This window comes from Carassius carassius, chromosome 1 (assembly GCF_963082965.1).
Source record: "Carassius carassius chromosome 1, fCarCar2.1, whole genome shotgun sequence".
Classification (NCBI taxonomy): domain Eukaryota; kingdom Metazoa; phylum Chordata; class Actinopteri; order Cypriniformes; family Cyprinidae; genus Carassius; species Carassius carassius.
Window position 1 is genome coordinate 50,731,657 of NC_081755.1, and position 27,589 is coordinate 50,759,245.

Below are 27,589 nucleotides of genomic sequence, written 5' to 3' on the forward strand. Positions count from 1 at the left end.
AGTGTCGAAACCTTTGGAAATGGCAGCAATTACTACTGTGTCCTTTTTAACCTCTGGATCATCCTTCAAGACCTGGTCACAAGAGGATTGTGGCCATTCTTCTAAGGCTTCCAACAGGAAATCTGGACCCTGTATCCATCTGTTGGCTTTCAAGAAATTTTCAACGGACATGCCTCTAGAGGCATCATCAGCAGGATTCCATTTTGTTCCAAAATGTCTCCATTGTACAACATTTGTTGCGTCCCTGATGACTGCCACTCTGTTTGCCACGAATGTATGGAACCTCTTTGCATCATTGGCAATGTACTTCAAGACTGTCTGTCCAAAACATTGACCCATCCAAATTCATTTGAAGTTCATTCTTGAGCATCTTGTCAACTCTGACGGCTAAAACAGCAGCTGCTAGTTCAAGTCTAGGTATTGTTATCTGTTTAAAAAAAAAAAAGTGACGTGACATTCAGCCAAGTATGGTGACCCATACTCAGAATTTGTGCTCTGCATTTAACCCATCCGAAATGCACACACACAGAGCAGTGAACACACACACACACTGTGAGCACACACCCGGAGCAGTGGGCAGCCATTTATGCTGGGGCGCCCGGGGAGCAGTTGGGGGTTCGATGCCTTGCTCAAGGGCACCTAAGTCGTGGTATTGAAGGTGGAGAGAGAACTGTACATGCACTCCCCCCACCCACAATTCCTGCCGGCCCGGGACTCGAACTCACAACCTTTCGATTGGGAGTCCGACTCTCTAACTATTAGGCCACGACTTCCCCCACAAAAAGGAGAGACTCTGGATTTTCCAAGCAGAAAGGAAAGTCTTACCCTTTTGTTTCCATCTTCCAGACGCAAGTAAGAAACGGTTCCATAACCACACTCACTTGCATCTAAAGAGTGATGCAATTGAGCCATCTTGATCTTTCCAAAATCCTTTGGCATGATGCATCTGTCTACTTTCACTATAACTACCCTTTTAGGATCTTGCAGCCACTTTGACCACTGACATGCCAAAATCTGTGGCATTTCATCATCCCATCCGATGTTTCTTTTACATAGTTCCTGTAATAGTAACTTAGAAGGCAGTATTAATGGTGAAAGAAATCCCAAAGGATCGTAAATAGAACTGACAACAGACAAAATGCCTCGTCTTGTGTATGGTCTTTCACTTACGGCAATCTTGAACATGAATGCATCAGATTCCATACACCAGTCTAACCTAATCGCTCTTTCCACAGGTAAGTTGTCCTTATCCAGGTTGAGATCGTTTGTTGATTTTGACAGATGTTCTTTTGGAATACTTGCTAGTACCTTACGACTATTACTCATCCATTTGGATAACTGGAATCCTCCTTTAGAACAAACTGCAGTTAACTCTTTAACCATGTGAACAGATGTTAAACAGTCATCTACATAAAAGTTATGCAAGATGGTATTCAAGACTCTGTTTGGAAAGCAATCTTTGTAATCCTCCGCAAGTTTTCTCAAAGCATAATTGCTACAGCTTGGTGATGAAATTGCCCCAAACAAATGGACTTTCATTTTATACTCTTTAAAGCTTTGCGTAATGTCACCATTTGGCCACCACAGAAAACGAAGAAAATCCACATTCCTCTGTGACACCTTTACTTGATGGAACATAGCCTCAATGTCCGCCGTCAAAGTCACATGATCATGCCTGAACCTGGTCAAAACCCCCAACAATGTGTTGGTGAGATTTGGGCCTTGCAGTAATTGTGAATTCAAGGACATTCCTTTAAAGACTGCACTACAGTCAAATACAACTCTAATATTTTTTTTATGATGGTATACCCCGTGATGTGGGATATACCACACCTTTCCATAATCCCGCTGTAACTGATCTTGTGGTAGTGCTTCAGCATACCCCCTGTCGATAACATCAGTGACGAAGGCCGAGTATTGTTCTTGAAACTCCTGGTTCTTGGTGAACTTTTCAAGGTCATTAAACGCTGTTCCACAAGGCACCTTTATTAGGCATGATAACATCATGCTTCCTAAATGGCATGTCAATAAAGTAATGACCGTTTTCAGTGTTAATTGACTGATCCATTATCTCCATAAAACGTTGATCTTCTCTAGATGGTTTTAAGTCATCTTCTAAAGATTTCTCATTGAAATCTTGATTGTACTGTGCAACCAGTACTTCTTCTATCTTGGCAACCGAGATCCTATTAGCAGTAACTGATTGAAAGCCAGTCTTCCTTCCATCATCTGCTTGTTTTACAAGACCGTTTATGACCCACCCCAATAGGGTCTTAACGGCGTAGGGTCCTTGACCTTCACTATTGATGATCTCCCATGGTTCCAAGAGCTTTAAAGCATCTGTACCAATTAACAATTCAACTTCAGCATCCAGTTTGGGAATATTGACAACATCCAAATATTTCCATTTTCTTAGATCCTTTTGATCAACTACATTGCTTTTGTTTACAGGTATTGTCTTCTGAGTAAAGACTTCTGGCAAATCCAAGAATTTATCATCAGACATTCCTGATACCGCTAATCTAGTGAGCACAGATGTATTTACCACATTTTCGTGTCCCATTGTTCGCAGCAATATGCACTTCTTTGTCCCATTCATCTTCAACTTCCGCATAAGCCCTTCGGTACAAAAGGTGGCTGTACTCCCTGGATCCAAGAAGGCATATGGGTGGTTGTATATCTTTAATATCGCCAAAGAGAGGATCTGTGAGAACCTTAACCTGATGTTCAGTGAAGTCCACCATATGTGTAATCTTAATCCTACAACCATTGCGTTATTGTAACTCACAGGCTATGGCTCTCCATTTTCCCCTGAGTCGGTAAGGCGGTTTCAACATGATGTTCTTCAGATTCGATGAAACGATAATCTCATCCATATACTACAAATTTATCATCACATTGCAATACCCTATTAGAAACAAAGCATACACTTGCAAACCATTGATGTCATCAGGTTTTATTACAGGCCAATTCAAAGCCTTTTCCATATAGGCTGCTGTGATTTTCAACTCATGGCCAAAGTGCTCCTTGAACAAATCCTTGGGCTTTTTGAATCCTTGTTCAGCTGGCATATGCTGACAGCTTCTCACCAGTTCTCTCGGTTGTCCTCTAGTGTACTGTTCTAGATAATACAGGCAATCCTTTGAATTTGTGGTCTATGCTCAAAAGGTTGAATAAAAGCAGTAAACTGTAATGGATCTCCATCGAAGATTGGAATAACTCAAGGAGGTAAAGAAGCCATGTCCCCCTGATGAGCAAGGTGGGCTGTTATATTTGCCTGTTGCTGCATGATGTTGTACAAAATATTTTGTCCAGTATCAGTTTGCGGAGAAGTTTGTGAAGAATAAACTTGTGATTGACAATGAGAGACTGGATCTCAGAGTCTGATTTCTACTTTCCATCCATGAACTACAACAAAATCAGCACGTAATATCAGCGCAGCATGACTCTGTTCAATTCAAACTTCAAATTCCATTATACGAAGCCTTTAAACCAAGTAAACGGCACCCACCGGCCTTCCTTGGTTTCCGTCCTATGTCTGCGTTGCAAACTTACAGCGAGCAGGATCCCTTTAATCCTCATTCACCTTCCTTTGTTTGGAGTTGATACGGAAAGCCACTTCCAATAGCGCTCCACGTATAATCCATTCAACGCCTCTTTGCGATCCAACTGGAACCCAGTTTTTACTAATCTTACAGCAGCTCCTATAGCTTCCGACGGCTTGGTTATACAACGCACTTTTTATGCACATCAACAGTCTTGAAGTCAATGTCTACTTTTCTGTTTCTTTATTTACCAAATGCAAACATTAAACATAGCTTTGTGTGTGGTAAAAACTGTATGCGTTCCCCCACCTGGTCCACCTGGCTCTACATGTAAAACACCGGTTTAAAAACACTCTGTGCACCTACTGCCCCCACCTGGTGACAGCCCAAAATACATATACATTGACACTGGCTCCAACAATAAACAAGGTCCTGGAGGAGCGCGTCAGATACTTAGCCTAATTAACACCAGTGGAGCACAATCAAGTAATCAACAACACAGTATAAATACAGCTGACTTACCACTATCCATTGATGGTTTATCAGCATCCCTCCTCCACCCCATCTCCTCACTTCGAGTTTATTTTACAACTATACGGGGAGGGGGGGTACTCTAGGTTCGGGCCATTCCCGAGCTCGGAGCCCTTCCCCGGATAGCACGCCAAATACACATTACACATTTCAAATCATACTTCAGCTAATTATATGTAAGCGTGAACTCATGAAATATATATAGATGCAGCCCTGATAAAAGGGGCAGAGCAAGAACACATCTGCTGCTGTTTAGATTTACTTTGTTGTAACAATCTTTAGAGCGGTTGAATAAAATAGATGGAGCAGCAAATAATAAGGGACACTTTTTTCAACAAAATGTATGTTAGATAATTGTGTAGTTGATCAAACATATTTAATAGTATTTCTTTTAGAAACATGTTATTTGTGTCTATAATGTTTTAAAAATTATATTTTGAAGATCAATGTACTTCATAAATGTTTAGGGAGGTAAAATTTATAAAATTGCATCAAAAGGAACAAAATTTTGAATAGAAAAATGGTCTTTTAGACCAGTGTTGACTACTTTCACATTTGTGTTTTTGTTTGGTTGTTTTTCAAGCTACTGAAAAATGTTTTTGCTTTTATTTTAGAGTTTAATGAAGAAAGTGAGAAGAAAGAAGAATTGAGTGAAGATGAGGAGAAATATCATGCCAGAACTGGAGTAAAACCTTTGAGTTGCTCTCAGACCAAACAGAAAGATTTAAAGAAAAGAGCCAATAAATCTTTCACCTGTCCTGTATGTGGAAAGAGTTTGATAAAAAATAGTCTTGTGCTTCACATGAGAGGTCACACTGGAGAGAAACCTTTCACTTGTGGTCAGTGCGGGAAGAGATTCACACAATCAGCAACCCTTAAGTATCACATGAACATCCACACTAAAGAGAAACCTTATAAGTGTTCACACTGTGACAAGAGATTCATTCAGTCAGTAGACCTGAAATCACATGAGAGGATCCACACTGGAGAGAAACCTTACACGTGTTCACACTGTGACAAGAGATTCAGTCAGTCATCTCATCTGAAAACACATGAGAGGATCCACACAAGAGAAAAACCGTACAAGTGTTCACACTGTAACAAGAGATTCAGTCAGTCATCACAGCTAAAAACGCATGAAAGGATTCACACTGGAGAGAAACAGTACAAGTGTTCACACTGTGACAAGAGATTCAGTCAGTCATCACATTTGAAAACGCACGAAAGGATTCACACTAGAGATAAACAGTACAAGTGTTCACACTGTGACAAGAGATTCAATCAGTCAGGACATATGAAAACACATGAAAGGATCCACACTGGAGAGAAACCTTTTAAGTGTTCACATTGTAACAAGAGATTCAGTCAGTCAGGAGACCTGAAAACACATGAGATGGTCCACACTGGAGAGAAACCTTATAAGTGTTCACTCTGTAACAAGAGATTCAGTCATTCATCACATCTGAAAATACATGAGAGGATCCACACTGGAGAAAAACTGTACACATGTGATCAGTGCGGGAAGAGTTTCGCACGATCATTAAGCCTTAAGAGACACATGAAGATCCACACTGGCGAGAAACCTTATGAGTGTTCACACTGTGACAAGAGATTTAGTCAGTCATCAAGTCTGAAAACACATGAGAGGATCCACACTGGAGAAAAACCTTACAATTGTGATCAGTGCGGGAAGAGTTTCACAAGATTATTAAGCCTTAAGAAACACATGAACATCCACACTGGAGAGAAACCTTTTAAGTGTTCACACTGTGACAAGAGATTCAGTTGGCCAGGAGACCTGAAAACACACGAGAGGGTCCACACTGGAGAGAAACCGTATCACTGCACTGCATGTGGGAAGTGTTTCAAACATTCATCTTCTTTACACAGTCATACAAAAAACTATCACAGTAAGTATTCAAGATTCAGCTGAGATTCTGATCAAACCAATGTTATTGAACTGTATGTGTGACTGTGGGACTGAGAGACAATATGAGAGCTGACATTATCAAGTATGTTACCGACACTGCAACAAAACAAAAACACGTCTTGTTCAAAGTCCAAAAGCATTCACTGTGTGATTAAGTCTATTAGAATGCAGTTAGAATGCCAGCAATGAAAGAAAAAATACCCATGTATGAGTTTTTGTTTTTTTTATATTAATTCCAAAAGGAAATTTCTAAGAATATCAATCAGCACAAGTGCGCAAGCACAAATGTGCTATTAATTTATTTATTTTATAGTGCATAGGAACAGTGTTTCGTTCCTTGAATAAATCAGTTTTTGAACGAATCGAGTGAGCCAATGATTCAGTGGTCCATTTAGATGGACTCACTTGTTTCAATTGTAATTGAATCAGCCATTTTGAACAAATCTTTTGATGTAAATGATTCAATAAATAATTTATTAAAACAGGGACTTTGGATAACAGAAAACAGGATATTGTCTTTTTTTTTTATCCATGACCGGCCTAAACCAAGCAAGGTGCCACAAAAACACATTCAGCTAAATATTGTTTAATTATCAATATTGACAAAATTCCTCAATTTTCAGGGCCCAGAAGGAAAATAAAAACTTATAAATAGTTTGTTACTTTGTTTAATAAGGCTAATTTTTCATTGGATAAAAACATTTTTAAAAAATTAGAATTGTGTAAAATTATCTACAGGAATCTATGGAAGCCTGTTCCTTCCAGAGTTGAGAGAAATATGATTCTGTAAGTCATAATAAGGCCATCCTTAAAAATATTTTGGTTTGCAGTAACAGTAATTGTTTTTTAAAAAAAAAAAAAGGGTCGGTAGGTCTGTCTATTTTTTTTCAAGTTTCAATGTAAAAAAAAAAGTTAATTTTTCTACAAGTAATATAATTATGAAAAACAGTAAACAAGTTTCACCCAAATTTAAATTGTCTTTTAATTAATTAAATTTAAACGCATATTATTTTTTGGCAAATAAAAGGGATTTACTATTAAAATTAAAACATGGAAGACATATTGTGTGATTTATTTCTTTAAAAAATAGTTTTATTATTTATTATTAAATAATAGTAATATTTCTAGCACAATGCCTTTATGTAAAAATGAACTTTTATTTTGACGGGTTGCCGTGAATACCTTTAAATTGACACTGGTTTTACTCAAATGAAACGGTAAAATGCTTGTAAAGTGACTCAGAACAGTTCTGGTGATGTTGTTTATGTATTTATGTCCTCATTGAGATGGCAGATTCTGAAATTACTGCAAGCGTCACGCGCTTCAGTCTATGTAGTAAACAAAACCGCACGTCTCTGCCATTCATTCATTCACACAGAGACGCGCAGAACATGCAGGATTCATATTTCAACCAACTTTCGCAGCTTATCATTTACAGATACTGGTCCATATGGAGATTTGATTTGATTGAAGATGGCGCCGATGCTTATAACATGCCGTCTCTGTCCTTTCCTGTTTGTTTTTTATAGAGGTTTTATTAACAACATTGTTTATACATGATGCTACATCCGCACTGATTTATGACCGTTATACACTTTTAAATATTCGAAGCTCATATGAGAAATATTTTGAAGATGGAAGAGGTGAGTTGCGGCTCCTAATCACTAAGCCGCCGCTGATTATTCCTACCTGGCTGAAATGCGAGCCCGTCATGACCCATCCGTGGCGTGCCCTGCGTCCCTACTGGAGGGGAGCTAATCTGCAGAATCTTCGCCCTGCGAACGTGGTTGAAGTGGTACCTAGCAATTTTGCAGTTCTTAATACTCCCCGAGAAACGGGAAGGGGAGGCGGTGTGGCCTCTATTTTTAAGGATACTTTTATTTGTAATAGGCTCAATACTGAGCGCTTCTCAAGTTTTGAACTCAAGTATTTGAAATGCAACTGTTATCTCCTGTGCTTTGTGCTATTGTTTACCGACCACCTTGACTTAATAAGAACTTCATTTCAGAGCTGTCTGTGTTTTTAGCAGATATTATTTTGAAATATGACAAAATATTAATACTGGGTGACTTCAACATTCATGTATGCTGTCCAACAAATTCTCTTTCAAAAGACTTTTTAAATCTCATTGACTCTGTTGGCCTTCAGCAAATGGTTAACGGTCCTACACATATCCATGGACACACGCTGGATTTGATTCTGTCTCTTGGTTTATCAGTCAGTGACATTATCATAGATGATCTCCTGGTTGCTGATCACAATCCTGTTTTATTTACTGTTCTCCCTCCATGTCAACCGAAAAAAGTCTGTACTACAAAGAGACTTGTTCGTTCGATAAAATCAACTACAGTCGTGGCCAAAAGTTTTGAGAATTACATAAATATTAGTTTTCAAAATGTTTGCTGCTAAACTGCTTTTAGATCTTGTTTCTGTGATGTATTGAAATATAATTACAAGCACTTCATATGTTTCAAAGGCTTTTATGGACAATTACATGACATTTATGCAAAGAGTCAGTATTTGCAGTGTTGGCCCATCTTTTTCAGGACCTCTGCAATTCGACTGCGCATGCTCTCAAACAGCTTCTGGGCCAAATCCTGACTGATAGCAACCCATTCTTTCATAATCACTTCTTGGAGTTTGTCAGAATTAGTGGGTTTTTGTTTGTCCACCCGCCTCTTGAGGATTGACCACAAGTTCTCAATGGGATTAAGATCTGGGGAGTTTCCAGACCATGGACCAAAAATTTCAACATTCTGGTCCCCGAGCCACTTAGTTATCACTTTTGCCTTATGGCACGGTGCTCCATCGTGCTGGAAAATGCATTGTTCTTCACCAAACTGTTGTTGGATTGTTGGAAGAAGTTGCTGTTGGAGGGTGTTTTGGTACCATTCTTTATTCATGGCTGTGTTTTTGGGCAGAATTGTGAGCGAGCCCACTCCCTTGGATGAGAAGCAACCCCACACATGAATGGTGTCAGGATGCTTTACTGTTGGCATGACACAGGACTGATGGTAGCGCTCACCTTTTCTTCTCCGGACAAGCCTTTTTCCAGATGCCCCAAACAATCGGAAAGGGGCTTCATCGGAGAATATGACTTTGCCCCAGTCCTCAGCAGTCCATTCACTATACTTTTTTTTTTGAGAGAAGTGGCTTCTTTGCTGCCCTTCTTGACACCAGGCCATCTTACAAAATCTTGGCCTCACTGTTCGTGCAGATGCGCTCACACCTGCCTGCTGCCATTCCTGAGCAAGCTCTGCACTGGTGGCACTCCGATCCTGCAGCTAAATCCTCTTTAGGAGACGATCCTGGCACTTGCTGGAATTTCTTGGACGCCCTGAAGCCTTCTTTACAAGAATTAAACCTCTTTCCTTGAAGTTCTTGATGATCCTATAAATTGTTGATTTAGGTGCAATCTTAGTAGCCAAAATATCCTTGCCTGTGAAGCCATTTTTATGCAACGCAATGATGGCTGCACGCGTTTCTTTGCAGGTCACCATGGTTAACAATGAAAGAACAATGATTTCAAGCATCACCCTCCTTTTAACATTTCAAGTCTGCCATTCTAACCCAATCAGCCTGACATAATGATCTCCATCCAGATCTCTAATGATGTACTGTATACATGGGGATTAAAAATCAATAAAATCAATAAAAAACTTTATGGACTCTATGCAGGATATAAAAACAGACTTCCTATCACCCCGTTTTAGTGTGGAGGAGTCGGTTAACATTTTTAATTCTGTTTGTTTGGAATCAGGTAGCACCTCTAAGGCAAATGCATAGAAAGCACAAACCAACTCCATGGTTAAATGGTCAAATTAGGTCCCTAAGAAGGGAATGTAGAAGATGTGAACGGAAATGGAAGAAAGATAAGTTGCAAATCTCTTATGAAATGTTGAAAGATTCGTTGTCTAAATTTCAATGGGCTGTTAAATCTGCTAGGACAAACTTTTTCGCAAATGCTATTGAGAAAAATCGCCAAAATCTGAGATTTCTTTTCTCAACAATTGATTCTGTTTTGAATCCTAAATTAGAGGCACCTCCTATTTTGTCTGTTGATTTATGTGAAAGTTTTTTACACTTCTTTGTCGATCGCATATCAGAGGTTCGGAATAATATACAGCAGTGTACATTTGTGTCTTCGAATGCACTATGGTTTCTATAATAAATAAAAGCTTACTTTCAGGGATTGTTCCCGAGTATTGTAAACTTGCTGTAGTCCAGCCTTTGCTGAAAAAAGAAAATCTGGATAAGAGCGTTCTTTGCAATTATAGACCTATCTCAAAACTTCCATTTCTGGCAAAGATCTTAGAGAAATGTGTTCTGATTCAATTGGAGTCATTTACTGATGAAAATCATGTCGGTGAAGTACTTCAGTCGGGTTTTTTAAAAAGCACCATAGCACAGAAACAGTGTTATTGAAGGTTTTTAATGACATCTTTTTGGCAACCGATCAAGGGAATGTGACTGTTCTTCTGCTGTTGGATCTCACAGCAGCGTTTGACACGGTCGACCACAATAGTCTTATTTCCCGGCTTGAAACGTGTAGGCATTTCTGGAAATGCCTTAAATTGGTTTAAGTCCTATCTCTTAAATAGACGATTCTCTGTTTGTATGGGTGAGTGCACATCAGCTTCATTACCTTTATCATGTGGCCTTCCACAAGGGTCCATTTTAGCACCACTTCTCTTTTCTTTTTATATGCTTCCTTTGGGTTCAATCTTGCGTAAATACAGTGTGTCATTCCACTGCTATGCAGACGATACACAGCTGTACATACCACTTAAGTCAAATGACTCCACTGCCATAGAAAGATTGTTGGCATGTTTAAATGAAGTTAAGGCATGGATGCCTACAAATTTCTTGAGCCTTAATGAATCGAAAACAGAATTGATTCTTTTTGGTCCCTCCGACCTTGATGACACAGTTGAAACTGAGCTGGGTCCTCTGAGCCTGTTTAGAAAACATCACATAAAAAATCAGGGGATGATTTGTGATAGTGCACTTAAATTTGACAAACGGATAAATGAAATCGTTAGAACGAGTTTCTTCAAATTTAGGATGATTTCCAAAATAAGCCTTTTTTATCCCAGAAAGATCTGGAAAAAATAATTCCTGCATTTATCACTTCGAGATTAGATTATTGCAACTCGTTATATTATGGTGCCCAAAATAAAGTTTTAGATAGACTGTAGATGGTCCAGAATGCGGCTGCAAGATTGCTTACAAGCACTCGCAAATTCGATCATATTACTCCGGTGTTAAAATCATTACATTGGTTTCCTGTCACTTTTAGGATTCATTTAAAAATGTTGTTATTTGTATTTAAATCTCTACATGGTTTAGCCCCATTTTATATTGCTGATCTAATCCAGGAACAAAAGTCAATGAGATCACTACGATCACAATTCAGAAACGACTTGTTGTTCCTCGGTCTAAGTTGAAGTCTAGAGGGGATTGCACATTTGCGGTCGCCGCCCCTAAGTTATGGAAAAGTTTACCTTTATATATCAGGGACCTTCCTACACTCAGTCAGTTTAAAAGCCATCTGAAAACATATTTTTTTATGATAGCGTTCGATCAAGAGAAGTGTGAAGGGTGCTAGTGTCATTTATTTCCTTTTTATAATACATGTTTTTTTTGACTGTTTTATGATGTTTATACTACCTATTTAGATTTATGGATATGCAATTTTTTTTCCCTGCTCATTGTTTTACTGCTTGTACAGCATTATGGTCAACTTTGTTGTTTTATTCAGTGCTTTATAAATAAATTTGAATTTGATTAATTTATGCTAACTTTGACAAATTCCGTGACTGTCCATATTAAAATGTAAGTTTCATTTTCATGACTGGATTTTGAGATTCCGTCTACGTTTTCTGCTTTGCGGAAATCATAGCACTGTATGTATCAAGAACGGGTTGACCAGGTACTCGGGACCACCGATACTTAAAGAAACCTGGTACCGTGATATTTTAATTTTTTTAGTACCGACTTGGTACTGAAGTACCGGGTCTTTTGACAACACTACACTTTAGATTACAGAACAAGAAATTTTTGCGATGTTCCTGCATGGCTTTGTCCAACAGGTGTCTAGCGTTCCTTCACTCTTGTGTTGTGCATGGGACGATTAAGATGTTTTTTTGTGGATTAAGTCATTGCCTTCCATAGGAATCCAACTAACTAATCCAATGCTAACTCTGAAAAGCAAGCTGCTCTCAAACTACACATCATGTTCTAACGCAGTTAAAAACAACACAGAGCGAAGAGGAAACTGACAACGTGCCGAAAGACCAAGACAGAGCAGGTTAGTTCTGGTATAAAACAAGGTCTCAGGACTCTCAGCTTTCAAATTTTGTCATTTTTAAAGAAATTAAATAATACCATTTTGTGGCTCTTTAAAGGGTTACTCCACCCCAAAATGATAATTTTGTCATTAGTCACTTACCCCATGTCGTTCCAATCCCGTAAAAGCTTTGTTTGTCTTTGGAACACAGTTTAAAGTATTTTGAATGAAAACTGGGAGGCTTGAGACTGTCCATTGAAAGGTAAGGATACCTAAAAACACATGAGAGGATTCACACTGGAGTGTAAATGTATCACTGCACAATAAGGCCCCATATACACAGAGATGCATTTAGCTGTACTCATCAAGATGGATCCATCGTTTTGAGAGCCTGGGAGTTTTTTTTTTTTAAACCTGGTCCCAGAGTGGATAAATCTAAAATTGACACCTTTGCTTTTTCGTGTGTACAGCCAGTCTGTATATTTTGTGAAACGATGTTGTCATCACCGTACGTCTTTACCTATGTATGACAACGCTACGTCATGTATTAACAAAAACAATAATAAAGGCGGACTACATGCTTGTGTTGGTGCTGCAGAAAACTATTAGCTTAACTAACTTCACTAGATATTTTTGTTGCTGTGCTGGGTTTGTATACAGCACACAAGGTTTATGCACATACTCCAAGTCTTCTCTGTTTTTAGTGTATTTCTGTGGCAGAATTACAGAGCCACATACTGGTCTGGCATTAATCAAGTCAACACGTCAAGTCTGCTTTTATTGTTTTATTGTTATTCTTCCACATGTACAGTACATACATATAGACATTTGAAAATGCTTTACTCGCAGATCCATGGTGCATACAGATAACACCTAACAGTAGAGCCTAAAAATCTAGATCAAAAAAAGAAAAAAAAAGTTCTGTGGTGCCTGGGGCAGAAGAGGGAAGGGGGGGCAAGGTCGGGAGAGAGTTCAGCTTCCTGACAGCCTGATGAATTAAGCTGTCCGTCAATCTGTTGGTGCTGGCCTGGAGACTGAAGTCGAGGAAGTCGTGGCCTAGTGGTTAGAGAGTTTGACTCCTAACCCTAGGTTTGTGGGTTCAAATCTCGGGCTGGCAATACCACGACTGAGGTGCCCTTGAGCAAGGCACCAGACCCCCAACTGCTCCCTGGGCGCCGCAACATAAATGGCTGCCCACTGCTCCAGGTGTGTGTTCACTGCTGTGTGTGTGCACTTTGAATGGGTTGAATGCAGAGCACGAATTCTGAGTATGGGTCACCATACTTGGATGTATGTCATGTCACGTCACTTTTTTGACTACGCAGTCTCCTCCCTGATGGCAGCAGACTGAAGAAACTCTGTGAAGGGTGAGTGAAGCAGAGGGCTTTGTGGGTGAGACTGGTTCCGTAAATGTCCTGGAGGGAGGGGGGAGAGACACCAACGATCTTTTCAGCTGCTCTCACTATACGTTGTAGAGTCTTCCTTGCAGGACAGTTGATGGCCAGAGGAGCATGCACTCTCCTGAAGTCAACAACAATCTCCTTCATCTTTTCCACATTCAGAGAGAGATTGTTGTCACTGCACCACCTAGCTGGGGCTCATCTCTGTTGCTAATGAGACCCACCACAGTCGTGTCATCCGCAAACTTAATAAAGAGGTTGGAGTTGTGTGATGGTGTGCAGTCGTGGGTCAGCAGAGTGAAGAGGAGGGGGCTAAGCACACATCCTTGGGGGGCCCCAGTGTTCAGTGTGATGGTGCTGGATGTGTTGCTGCCGACGTACTGCCTGAGGTCTTCCAATCAGAAAGTCCAACAGCCAGTTGCATAGCGAAGTATTGAGCCCCAGCTGGACTAGTTAGTAAATGAGCTGTTGAGGGATGATTGTGTTGAATGCTGAACTGAATTCTATGAACAGCATTCTGACCAGATTCAGTCCTTTTTGTCCAGATGTGTGAGTGCTAGGTGGACTACAGTTGCGATGGCATCATTGGTCGAGCGGTTGGACCGATATGCAAACTGGAATAGGTTCAGGGAGTGGGGGGCGGGGTGGCAGACTTGATATGGTGCATGACTAGCACTTCATGAGAATAGGAGTAAGTGCAACTGGACGGTAGTCATTGAAGCAGGATAGAGACTGCTTCTTCGGGACTGGAATGATGGTGGTAGATTTGAAGCATGTGGGGACAACAGCCTGACTTAGTGAGATGTTGAAAATGTCTGTGAAGACTTCAGTGAGTTCCACTCTCAGTACACGCCCAGGAATGTTGTCAGAACCCGGAGCTTTGCGTGCATTGATCCTGCTGAAGGATCTCCTCACGCTGTCTGGGGTCAGCGTCATCACCTGGTCGCCGGGAGGAGGTGGAGTCTCCTGTGTAGTGGTGCAGTTTTGTTTCTCAATGCGAGCGAAGAAGGCGTTCATCTCGTTCAGCAGAGAGATGTTGCTGTCACAGGTCTGCGGTGGGGGCTTGTAGTCCGTAATGGTCTGTATCCCCTGCCACAGGCTCCGAATGTCTCTGCTGTCGCTGAATTGATGGGCTATCCTCCAAAAGTACTGTCTCTTAGCCTCTCTGATGCCACGGAATAGGTTGGCTCTGGCTTTCCTCAGGCCCACCTCATCTCCAGCTCTGAAGGCAGCGTTCTGCGTCTTCAGGAGTCTGTAGACCTCCCCTGTCATCCACGGCTTCTGGTTGGCCCGGACAGTAATGGTCTTTGTGACTGTTACATCATCAATACACTCTTGGAGGTCTGTGGTTTTATTGTATATGGCTGCCTGTTTAAACATATTCCAGTTATTGGTGTCAAAACAGTCTTGAAGAGCCTCTGACGACACTTCCGGCTACACTTGAATTTGTTTGTGAACTGTTTTGGGGACTTTAACGAGTCGTCTGTATGCAGGCATTAGCATGACAGTGGTCTGAAGCACCAAGGTGGGGGATGGGGAGGGCTTTGTAAGCTCCTCTCTGTGTGGTGTAAACAAAGTCTACAAGGTTATTACCTCATGTTGGAAAGTTAATGTGTTGAAGAAACGATTTAAGCGCCGTCTGCTGGCAGAGAGTGAATCTGCATCTCATTCAGCTCATCTGCTGTTTCGGTTTCATGAAGATATTTTTATGTATGGTTTCACAAAACTGAAGTCAAACCATTCTGTTTTTGCTTCAAAATTTCTAAATTATACAATCTATTTTAAATATAAAACTGCTCATGTTGCAGGTATGCAGCACCTTTGTTTGGATCATGATTAAAATGCGTCTAATTTTAAATTGAAAGAGCACAGACAAAGCCTTATTTTGTTTACAAATGAGGACAAAAGAAGCAATCAAAACCAACAAAAGCGCAATAATAGGCAAGTGCTATATTATTATAGTTATATTATAATCTCATAAAGAAATGCACAGCAATTTGTCTAAGCAATAATAAAAGGACACAATTCATAATTTGTCTTAAATATAATTTTGTTAAAAAAAATAAATGAATAAATTGTGAATTGAATCGAATCATGAGTTCAGTGAATTATTACATCCCTAGTAGATGGCAGTAGAGGAGCACTTACTCACTTATTAGTCATTCATTTCTATGTTTTGGTCTTAAGGGGAATAATAAGCCCGATTATCTTGTGTGTGTGTGTGTGTGTACCCAGCATTAGACTGGAGCCCTGCGCTATTACATCAAGGTTCAATTTTATTTTCACATTTCTCAGCTTTTTACAAAATACTGAAAATAAACCTTTTTTTTTATGTTTATTTCAGAGTTGATTGAAGAAAACGAGAAGAATAAAGAATCAAGTGAAGTTGAGGAGGAAAATCATGTCAAAACTGGAGAAAAACTTTAAAGTTGCTTTTAAACCAAACAGAAATTTTTAAAGAAAAGAAAAGTCAAGAAATATTTCATATGCACTCAGTGTGGAAAGAGTTTGAAAAGCAATACAAGTCTTGAGCAACACATGAGAGTTCATACTGTAGAGAAAAAAATTCACATGTGATCAATGTTGGAAGAGTTTCACACAATCATCAAACCTGAAGGAACACATGAAGATCCAACTGGAGGGAAACTGTACTCGTGGTCAATGAGGCAAAACATTTTTTGAGCGCTCCTGATCTGAAGCAGTGCCTAAGAGTTCATACAAAGGAGAAGCCACATTCATGTCATTTGTGTGGCAACAGTTTTTTTTTTTTCATGTCTACAAAATTTGAAAGTACATCAGAAAATACACACTGGTGTGAGAGAGTACATGTGCTTTGAGTGTAAAAAAAATACTTTTACTTCAGTGATCTGTTTAAAACTGCACCAGAGGATTCACACTGGAGAGAATCTTCATAAGTGTCCACACTGCAACGAGATTCAGTCATTCATCACATCTGAAAACACCCGAGAGGATTCACACTGCAGAGAAACCGTATCACTGCACCGCATGTGGGACGTGTGTCAATCAATCATCTGCTCTACACAGACAAAGCCTACAAAAAACAATCACAATAATGCCCTGTACACACAAAGATGCATTTAGCTGTATTCATCCAGACGGATCCAGCCTGAAACCACTATTTTCTTTTCGTGTGTACAGCCAGTCTGTATATTTTGTGAAACAATGTTATCATCACCGCATGTCTTTACCCATGTATTGCCGCATTTCCACCAAAATTACCTGGAACAACTGTACCAGGAACTTTCTTCCCCAGGAACTAAACCCCCCCCCCCCAGACCTGTTGCTTTCTGTGTTTCCACCGCGGTCTAAAGTACCGTCTATTTCTTAATACAAGAGTTTCTTAAAGCAAAGAAATTCTTGTTTCTTAATACAAAGTACGCTGATTTTGGACGTGCATCCTCGGTAGTTCAGACTTTACGTATTCGACTCGGGAGTGTGATGTCCGCGACGACGCAAATCCGGTAATTCTGCAAACAGCAGCGTACTTGATAACATCAGTCAGCTAGCCTTGGCTACTGCAATTTTCTCTCTGTATATTTACAATAAAACGAAATCGGATATCAAATACCACTGCCTCCTTTCATTTTCATTTAAACATAATAACAGCTGCATAAATGTACTTAGTTCAGGATAATGTCTATATATACAGCCATTACTATGAAACGAAATATTAATTGCCATTTTTTTTTATTTTAACATATAGATAAGTTGAATACAGACCAAAGATTACCTGTTAGATTTACCCAAAACAAATTATATTTTATGTTTAACCACTAAAGAGACATGCGTGAACTCAACCAATCAGCATGTTTAGTGCCCCCTAAAAGTCATGCCCCCAAAAGTTCCGGAACTTTGAACAAGTACCACCTCGCCAGCAGGGACTTTCTGAGGGGCATTTTTTTACCCGGAACTTTATTTAGTTCCTGGTTCCTGCGGTGGAAACACACTGAGTACCAGCCCAAAGTCCCTAGTTCCTGGGTAAAGTTCCAGTGGTGGAAACGCGGCAAAAGACGACGCTACATCATGTAATAACAAAAACAATAACAAAGGCGGACTACATGCTTGTGTTGGTGCTGCAGATGATTATTAGCTTTACTAACTTCACTAGATTTTCTTGTTGTGTTGTGTTGTGTTTGTATACCATGCACAGTGTTTATCCACATGCTCCAAGTCTTCTTTGTCTGTTTTTAGTGTATCTCTGTGCCAGAATTATACTTGTATACTGTATACTCCATAATTTTGAGTCAGTTTGAGTGGTTTTGTGTGTACACAGATATTTCTTGAGATGACACTGCGTTTACTGAGGGACAGTGTAAAAGCAAAGATTGCATATGTGAAGCTCTGGCTTCATGTTGATGAGCCCTAATTAGATAATCTTCAGATCCAGCATTTTCAGATCTGATGCTGCGTCCTCAACAAATGTGAAACAAGAATGCATCGAGCTAGAAAATATATTCTGGATAAATCTGTGCTAACCATGACATGACAAACAAACATTATCTAAAGTTTTTACAGTGAATAAAGTTCATCTCTGTCTTTAAAACCAACAGATTCAACTGAGATTCAGATGGAGTTCCTCCCAAAAGAACGATGTCACAAAATTGTATTCTTGAATATCAGTTTGTTTCATGATTTAAATTATATCATTGTACTTTCTTATGAGTTTCATTTAATTCATGTTCAGTTGTCTTATAATGCATATCGCTTGTAGTTTGCTTATGTTTTCATGAAGGAAAGTAGCTTTTTACAAACTGTTCAGGAAGCTAAAGGGGTGACTTACACTTTAAGAGACACCAAGATATATTTGAATTGGTTCTTCATTTTTCCGACTGAGGACCATGGAAAAGGGTGGCTTGCCCACTTCAGGTTGGTGGAGAGTTCCTGCCTCAAGTGGAGGAGTTTAAGTATCTTGGGGTCTTGTTCACGAGTGAGGGAAGGATGGAACGGGAGATTGACAGACGGATCGGTGCAGCTTCTGCAGTAATGCGGTCGATGTACCGGTCTGTCGTGGTGAAGAAAGAGCTGAGCCGCAAGGCGAAGCTCTCGATTTACCGGTCAATCTACGTTCCTACTCTCACCTATGGTCATGAGCTTTGGGTCATGACCGAAAGGACAAGATCCCGGATACAGGCGGCCGAAATGTGCTTTCTCCGCAGGGTGGCTGGGCGATCCCTTAGAGATAGGGTGAGAAGCTCAGTCACCCGGGAGGAGCTCAGAGTAGAGCCGCTGCTCCTCCACATCGAGAGGGGTCAGCTGAGGTGGCTCGGGCATCTGTTCCGGATGCCTCCTGGACGCCTTCCCGGGAAGGTGTTCCGGGCACATCCCACTGGGAGGAGACCCCGGGGGAGACCTAGGACACGCTGGAGAGACTATGTCTCCCGGCTGGCCTGGGAACGCCTCGGTGTCCCCCCAGAAGAGCTGGAGGAAGTGTCTAGGGAGAGGGAAGTCTGGGGTTCTCTGCTTAGACTGCTGCCCCCGCGACCCGGCCCCGGATAAGCGGTAGAAGATGGATGGATGGATGGGTTCTTCATTTTTACTTTTAAAACAAGTTGTTATTCTATGATATATTTAGAAAACACAGAAGCAAGATATACTGTATCATGTATATATCATGTAGCTTTGTAATTGATCCTTATTTTCTTCTCTTTCAGTAGGAATGAATGTCCGAACTCAGTAATGAGCCCTGGGTCTAAATTATGAAAGACTGTGATAATGATAAACGCTAATGCTAACTGTTCTGCTTTCGGTGCTAGAGAAATTAAGGAAATACACTAACAATTTATTATTGGTATATAAATATTATCAAGCTAACTGTATCTTGCCAACTGTTGCTACATGTGATAATATCCAGATATCCGTCTGTGATTATTTTTAGTTTTTTGCAATCCAGCAGAAAGATCTATTGCACTTTAGGGCTGTGTGATTCATCTAATTTAATTTTCGATTGAGTTTGACTTCCGATGATCCCAAGTTGTTTGAGTTAAAGCAATAAATTAGAGACAATTTAAGTACCAAATAAATGTTACACCATTCCACTGCTGTTGTTCTTTCAGTGAGCAAATTTAAAAGGTATGCAATAAATGAAATGCCAAACGAACATACAATAAACCTTTGTTTTTTATCTAAAGTAAATCATGACACAACAAAATATACAAAGTTTAATAATTTATCCAGTTTAATATCATTAATGAACACTTATAAATAAAGTAACAATCTGATGCCAATATTTTTAGTATTTGCATCAAGTTTTCATCCATTCACACTTAAAGGACTAATTATGGAAATGGGATGGTTCTTTTGTATTGCAAACATTACTTGACTCTGAACTGCTGCTAATCATTATTCTTTTGTCTATAATATTCTGACCATTGGTGGCCATCTCACACCTAGATCACCTACATTTCATCGTTGTTGTGTTCAGGGAATACAATTGAGCAGCCACCCACTAACCCAACAGCTGGGTTATACAAAAACTACCCAACACTGGAAAAATAACCCATCATAATGACCCAACAGGCATAAACAACAATAATAATAATAACCCAGCATTTTTTAAAGTGTAGTTATCATAAAATCAGACTATATTTAGACCTGGGGCGACAGCGGCAAGGAACTGAGACTCCATCGGTGACAGAATGGAGAAAAAAACCTTGGGAGAAACCAGGCTCAGTTGGGGGGCCAGTTCTCCTCTGACCAGACGAAACCAGTAGTTCAATTCCAGGCTGCAGCAAAGTCACATTGTGCAGAGGACTCATTTGGTTCCTGTGGTCTTGTCCGGGTGGTTGTCTGAGACAAGTTCTTTAAAGGAGATCTGTATCTCCACGTACTTAACTACTGATAATGAGCCCTCTAGATGTCCTGGTCTCCGCTGTCTTTCAGGGCTGTAGAGGTCCTTTCTAGGTGCTGATCCACCATCTGGTCTTGATACGTACTGGATCCGGGTGACTGCAGTGTCCCTCTGATCTGGATACAGACTGGATCTGGTGGCTACGGTGACCTCGGAATAAGAGAGAAATGTCACCTTTATTTATATAGTGCTTTAAACAAAATACATTGCGTCAAAGCAACTGAACAACATTCATTAGGACAACAGTGTCAATAATGCAAAAATGATAGTTAAAGGCAGTTCATCATTGGATTCAGTTATAGTTCAGTTCAGTTAAATAGTGTCTGTGCATTTTAGTCTGAAACAGACTAATATTAGCGTAGATGCCATTCTTCTAATGATGTAGCAAGTACATTGGGTGTTATGGGACGTGTTCCCGGTTCCGGTTTACCTAATTAAAGCAGCCTAAAATTTGGATATTAGAAGCGTATTAGTGTGTTATGTGTAAGCCAGGTTAAAGAGATGGGACTTTAATCTAGATTAAAACTGCAAGAGTGTGTCAGCCTCCCGAACAATGGAGTTTGTTTATTAAGCGTGCAGAACAACCACCCAATTAAGCATTACAATAATCTAACCTTGAGGTCATAAACGCATGGATTAACATTTCTGCATTTGACATTGAGAGCATAGGCTGTAATTTAGATATATTTTTGAGATGGATAAATGCAGTTTTACAAATGCTAGAAACGTGGCTTTCTAAGGAAAGATTGTAATCAAATAGCACTTGGTTCCTAACTGATGACGAATAATTGACAGAGCCGCCATCAAATCTTAGACAGCGTTCTAGGTTATTACATGCAGAGTTTTTAGGTCCTACAATTAACACCTCTGTTTTTTTTTTCAGAATTTAGCAGTAAGAAATTACTTGTCGTTTAGTTTTTTATATCGACTATGCATTCCGTTAGTTTTTCAAATTGGTATGTTTCGCCGGGCTGCGAAGAAATATAGAGCTGAGTATCATCAGCATAACAGTGAAATCTAACACCATGTTTCCTGGTGATATCTCCCGAGGATAACATGTAAAGCGTGAAGAGTAACGACCCTAGTCCTGAGCCTTGAGGTACTCCATACTGCGCTTGTGATCAATATGATACCTCTTCATTCACTGCTACAAATTACTGGCGGTCATATAAGTATGTTTTAAACCATGCTAATGCACTTCCATTAATGCCAAAAAAGTGTTCTATACTCATGATTATAACAGTAATCTTGGGGGGTGGACTCATTTAAAATAATGTAATCATCAGGTTTTCCCCAGGTTTCTGTCAAACAGAGCACATCTAGATTATGATCAGTGATCATATTATTTACAAAAGTGCTTTCGTAGAAAGGGACCTGATATTCAATAAGCCAAGCTTTATCATTTGTTTATCCGTATTGTATCCGTTTTTTATTTGTTGAACCTCAATTAAATTGTTAATCTTAAATTGGTTTGGACGTTTTTTGTATTTTCTAGTTCGGGGAACAGACACAGTCTCTATGGTGTGATATCTAGGTGAAAGAGTCTCTATGTGTTGAGAATTAACTGACCTCTGTGACGGGAGGCGGCTAGCAGACGGTCGGTTTAGCCTGTCTATCTGCTTCCTGACCTGGGCCCCAGTTAGTCAAGTACAAACTCTATTGTGTCTAGTAAGAGCCTGATTAGCTGGTTCAAGTGTGTTCAATTAGGGTTGGAGCTAAACTCTAAAAGACTTTGGCCCTATAGGGCCGAGTTTGGAGCTGTAGGGTCAAATTATTTTGATTTACATTTTATTTACTTTTTAATGCTGCTGTTTGCTGACATCATGTCTGTGGTCAAAAATTAAAATGACTGATGCCTTGGCACAGGTCACACACGCAAAGCTTGGGATAGGATAAATGTGCGCGGTTAAGTTGGAAGCATACTTGTGGCTCTACTGGGCATGGGCACATAAATACAGCAAAATATTTCATACTGTACTAGGGCTTGCATAGACTAGTCGAGTAGTCAAATGATCGACTACTTCAACCACTAGTCAAGCGCTGTCGGAAACAATCGACTACTCAAGCATGCATTAACCATAATGCATACAAAGAGTTTGCAAGTACAATGTGAATTTTAGGATTACAATATTGCTTGGAGCTGTTACGTTCTATGACCATATCTATGTTGCATGTAAAATTAAAATATGTAATGTAATAATTAGGGTTGTGCCGAATACCTTATTCGGAATGGCATGGATAATGGCTTCAAAAACGAATAACGGACAAGGAATAATTCTGCCTGAATATTCGGCTGAAGCTGGCACAGTCCGGTGTTTGCTAGATAACAGCTGAGCCAGGGGATCAGCGCAATACTATACACAGACCTCTAAAGTCACGAGTGTGAAGTGAATGAATGTAAACTTTATGAATGAAAAGAGCGCAAATCAAACACCGCATTGCTGTTGTCTCTTTGTGCATCTCTCAGAAATCAGAGCTTTGCAAGAATAATTTCACCTATAATAGTACATCATACATGATCTATTATTTATATATATTTAAAACGCAATGATTTAAACCTCAGGCCTAGATATGAAACGAATGAATGGAATAAGCACAGTGCGCTCACCAATCAAACAGCCGCGTTGCACGTCTCAGTCTCTCAAAAACCGAACCAGTTCTCTCTCAAGAGTAGGCTAGTAATCAGCTTAGATACGGATACATTTTCTACTTGTCCTACATGTTTGCATCTTCATCTTTTGCTGGTTTGCGCGGCACACGCACATTTGTTTAGTGAAGTTCACTAAACATTAAGACTCGCTTAAAGAGTTCTGCGGAATGAAAATGTGTGCGTTGAATGGATTCAGTGGTGTTCAAATGATCACTAAATCTCTCTGCTTGCATGATAAATATTATTTTAGAAATTAATATATTATAACTATGGTAGTTTAACACGACATACTTGTTCAGTGAAAACTATGAAAAATAAGATAGTCATAACGGTCTTATCAAGTAACTGTACGACTTTGTATTCGCATGCAGATACAAACATTTTTGTGATTGTTACAGATACAAATACACACAATTTAAATGTCATAATTATAGAGTTTTGACAATTTACATATGTAATTGTTGCATAAGGCTATGAATTAATAAGCATTTATTGATAAACTATTTAATGTGTTTTTCATTTTCATTTACAATAGCATGAACAATAGCATGACGAGTAGTCGAGTAACTCGGGTATTTTTTAAATAAAAAATCGACTAGTAGAAATCAGTAGTCCTGCAACCCCTATACTGTACAACATTAATTAGTTCATTATTGTAAAGGGTAAGTTTAAGGCTATCTATGTGTAGACGTACATAGAACACAATCTAACATGTAGAAAATTTAATTAGAAAAATCTAAACTTTTCAGAACGCAGCAAGTGCACCGCCGGTCATGAACATCCTTTCCCGTAACTAAACTGAAAGCTAAGCCAAGATGGAGAAACAGCTGATCATAGTGTACAAGGCTAGCCATTTTTTAAATGAATTCATTAGCAGAGCTACTGCAAGGAATTTTTAGTGCTGGAAATCCATTTATTTTTCGCTGAAACTTCTGCGTCTTCATGGAAAGCAGGTCATGGTTGCCTTGCAACAGCAGACGCCACTGAAGTGCAAGCATAGAGCGCAGGATACAGAGTGCTTTGAAAAAAAAGGAGAGAGCGGCGCGCCTAGTTTTTTCCACACATTTGCAGGTGTGACATGCAATTGTGGTTTTGTTTTGACGGAGAAAAAAAAATTTTGGTGGACTTGGTTGAAACCAACAAGAACATTTGGCGAGTCCAATGACCAAGTCCGAGAGCAAACACCTACGAGTCCGACATGATATAAAAACATCTCGAGTACTACAGCCCTATGGAAAGGTGATGTTCTGGACTCTTAAAAGACGTCTCTGATCAGCACATGTTTGTCTTAATGCTGATGTGTGTCTGTTGAAGCAGCAGCATGGTTTACAGCATGTGTATTGGCTTGTGTTGTGTTCATGCTCTCTTGTTTTCTGCTTTTTTATTTTTTATTATTATTATTTTTTTTATTTAAGCTTAAGCAGATACAGGCATTGTTCAATAGTCTCTAACTGCGTTTAGTAATTGTGCAAGTTTGGATATTGGGACGGGTCAAAAGTTTGGTCAAAGGTTTGGTATCAATATTCAAAAGTATTGCATAGATAAAACAGTTTTGATATTGTGCCATCAGTTTATCAGCATGAAATCCATAACTTTGTGCCTGCATGGTCTGAAGATGATCTGAATCGAGTTTGGTGAAATTGGACCAGCAGTCTAGGAGGAGTCTGAACATGTTTTAAAATGGCGGATTATGACATCATTGGTATCACTTATCTCATTATGACTCAATGAATCTGTCATTACAATAGGAACAATTAATTAAAAAACTACCCTCATTTTTGAAACCTCATTATTTTGCCCCTAAATATTTGGAGTATCTTCAGGGCATGGTGCCCATGACACCTACAGACTTTCATAACGACATGTCAAGATTTTCATAAAAAAGATCAATAAAAAATAAATTATATATTATTTGTTTGATTAAAAAAATATATATTTTTTACAATTACTCTTTCAATTTTCAGGTCATATTCACCCAAAATATAATTTTTCTGGAAGTGACTGTCATGATCTGGTCACTGAACATCAGTTAATTCACCACAAAGACTTTGGCTGCATCCGAAAACTGAAAAATGCTGCCTTTGGAGGATGCATTTCAAGGTAGAAAGCCATCAAGGCACGTCTGAATTCAAAGTTAGCTTTACTTTAGGTATATTTGACAGACTGTGGTAATTTTCCATAACCGCATGTTTGTATGATAGATTTTTTACACATATTTGACCTAAACATTTGCAGTAGAATAATGAGTCTTCTTCACACAGTAGTGATGGATGGGCGTTTTTTTCACTGATGTTTAGGAGCAGACAGATGATGTGACTTATACTGAAGTTACTGCGTACAGTAAAAACAGAGCCAAGAAAAACAAGGTGAGCAAACACTTCCTGATCTTCCCTCAATGTCCACCTTCCTTCAACATGACCTGTATTAGTTTTATTCTTATATAAATCAGTCTTGAATTGAGCTCAAACCTCATGCTGTAATAACTGTGGGTTGAAACAGAGACTGTGATGTTGATTCAGGTTCGCTGTGATGATAAAGTGACTTACGCTTCAATCAGAGGAACAAAAGCTGGAGCTCAGGAAAACTGCAGTCAACTTTATGCCTCTGTGAACAAGAACCATCACAAATCAGACAAATAATTATACAGAAACCACACGAGCAGAGCAATATGAACCGTGACTCCTGATGGTTTCATTCAGTGCCATTTTAATAATAGCAGTGTCTTTATATATAATTTAATATATTTCATTCATACGTTATGCTATGTCCTCAGTAGAGGACATCGGGACTCAATTTCTTTAAAAAAAATCAAAAGACATGAATGAACATGCATAGGCAAAAACAGTAGAAATAAATCAACAATTTATTTTTAGGTTTCAAGAAGTATTTTTTACCAAACTTTGTAAAAAGATGATTCTCAACTATGTTATAACAATGATTCAATATACCATTTTTCTTTCTGCAAAATGTGTGTAAAATGACCATAAACAGGTTTTCTTATTATATACAGTGTATCTATAAACTAAATCTAATTTGCATATTATTATATATTATGTGTATGTTGCATATTATTGGTTTTTGGGGCAACAGGTAATGATAAAAATAAGTGTAGTAATGGGAGTAATAATTGACAAGATTTCATAATAATATATAATATTTCACAGAATATTGAAATATAATTTATTTCCCTGTTCATTTGTTGTCTCCCAAAATGTGTAATAAACATGTTTTTAGTCCCAGTGTCCTCATATGAGGACATGTATGAAATCAACATCCTGTTTCATAACAGAAAGTCATATTTAGATTTGAAACACCATAACATTTTCCTGAGATGTTGATTTATGACACAATTTTTAAATTAGACTGATTTAAATGATAATTACAAAACATTATCATATTTCCATAAGAGTGTCACTAAATTAATTTCAGACATTTTGATGACCAAGGAGAGGGAGTGGTCATGGTGAAAAAGCCAATCATCTGTCATCTCTGTACAGGACATCCAGACTTAAAACTGTGGCATGTACAGTCTCAGAGAAATTCACAAAAGTATAATGTCCTCTAATGAGGCCGCAGGGTCTTAAGAGGTTAAGTCATGATAAATCTTCTCATTACTGCCAGTTTTTCTCAGGGTCAAATGATTATTAAACAGAAACACAAAAAATGAAAGTGACATGACATTCAGCCAAGTATGGTGACCCATACTCGGAATTCGTGTTCTGCATTTAACCCATCCGAAGTGCACACACACACCGTGAACACACACAGAGCAGTGGGCATCATTTATGCTGCGGCGCCTGGGGAGCAGTTGGGGGTTCAGTACCTTGCTCAGGGGCACCTCAGTCGTGGTCAGTGTTGCCAGACGTACGATAATTATCGTATTTGTACGATAATCTTTACCTCTGTACGATGTACGATCAATAATGAAAAAATTCCCGTAATGTACGATAATTTCAGAATTCTATGAAAAGTTAGATGATGACAGTTGCAGACATAGGGCTTCTTTACTCATACACTTAATCGGCTCATTACAGACACTCTAAATGCGTTCGTGTGCACCTCAGGGAGGGTGGGTGCCCTGCTTTAAGGCCAACGAGCACTATGTTGCGGTCCATGACAGCAAGAAATCCTTCAACATCTGGCAACACGCAGTCTTCCAATGAAAGCGGCTCAGATGTGTAGTTATGAGTTAACTGCGCCACACTGCATCAGCTAAATTCCGCCTACACTGGACGCGACAAAGCAAATGTTAAAATAATTTTAATATGTTTTAATATGCGCCACGACGCAGACGGTCACTGAAAATAATGGGATAGTAATTTGTTGTACTGCTTCCATCCAACCATACGGCTTATCGCTTATTGGTAATTTGCAGG

At 39.3% G+C, this 27,589-nt stretch overlaps 4 protein-coding genes across 5 annotated transcripts in view; 3 read left to right on the forward strand and 1 right to left on the reverse strand.

The window, feature by feature from the left end:
• Positions 1-27,589, forward strand: part of LOC132159410 (zinc finger protein 501-like) — a 531,393-nt gene that overhangs the window by 464,368 nt on the left and 39,436 nt on the right. The window lies entirely within an intron of this gene.
• LOC132157170 (zinc finger protein 883-like) overlaps positions 1-27,589 on the forward strand; it is a 499,035-nt gene that overhangs the window by 385,227 nt on the left and 86,219 nt on the right. The window lies entirely within an intron of this gene.
• LOC132094136 (zinc finger protein 501-like) overlaps positions 1-27,589 on the reverse strand; it is a 197,436-nt gene that overhangs the window by 75,606 nt on the left and 94,241 nt on the right. The window lies entirely within an intron of this gene.
• Positions 4,234-6,169, forward strand: LOC132093472 (zinc finger protein 235-like). Its single transcript, XM_059499300.1, has 2 exons — positions 4,234-4,252; positions 4,691-6,169. The coding sequence occupies exon 2, from the start codon at positions 4,879-4,881 to the stop codon at positions 6,007-6,009; it is 1,131 nt and encodes a 376-aa protein (XP_059355283.1). The 5' UTR covers positions 4,234-4,252; positions 4,691-4,878; the 3' UTR covers positions 6,010-6,169.

Excerpts from the sequence above, each read along its gene's own strand:
- LOC132093472 (XM_059499300.1), top strand. The coding sequence starts at position 4,879 with ATGAGAGGTCACACTGGAGAGAAACCTTTCACTTGTGGTCAGTGCGGG.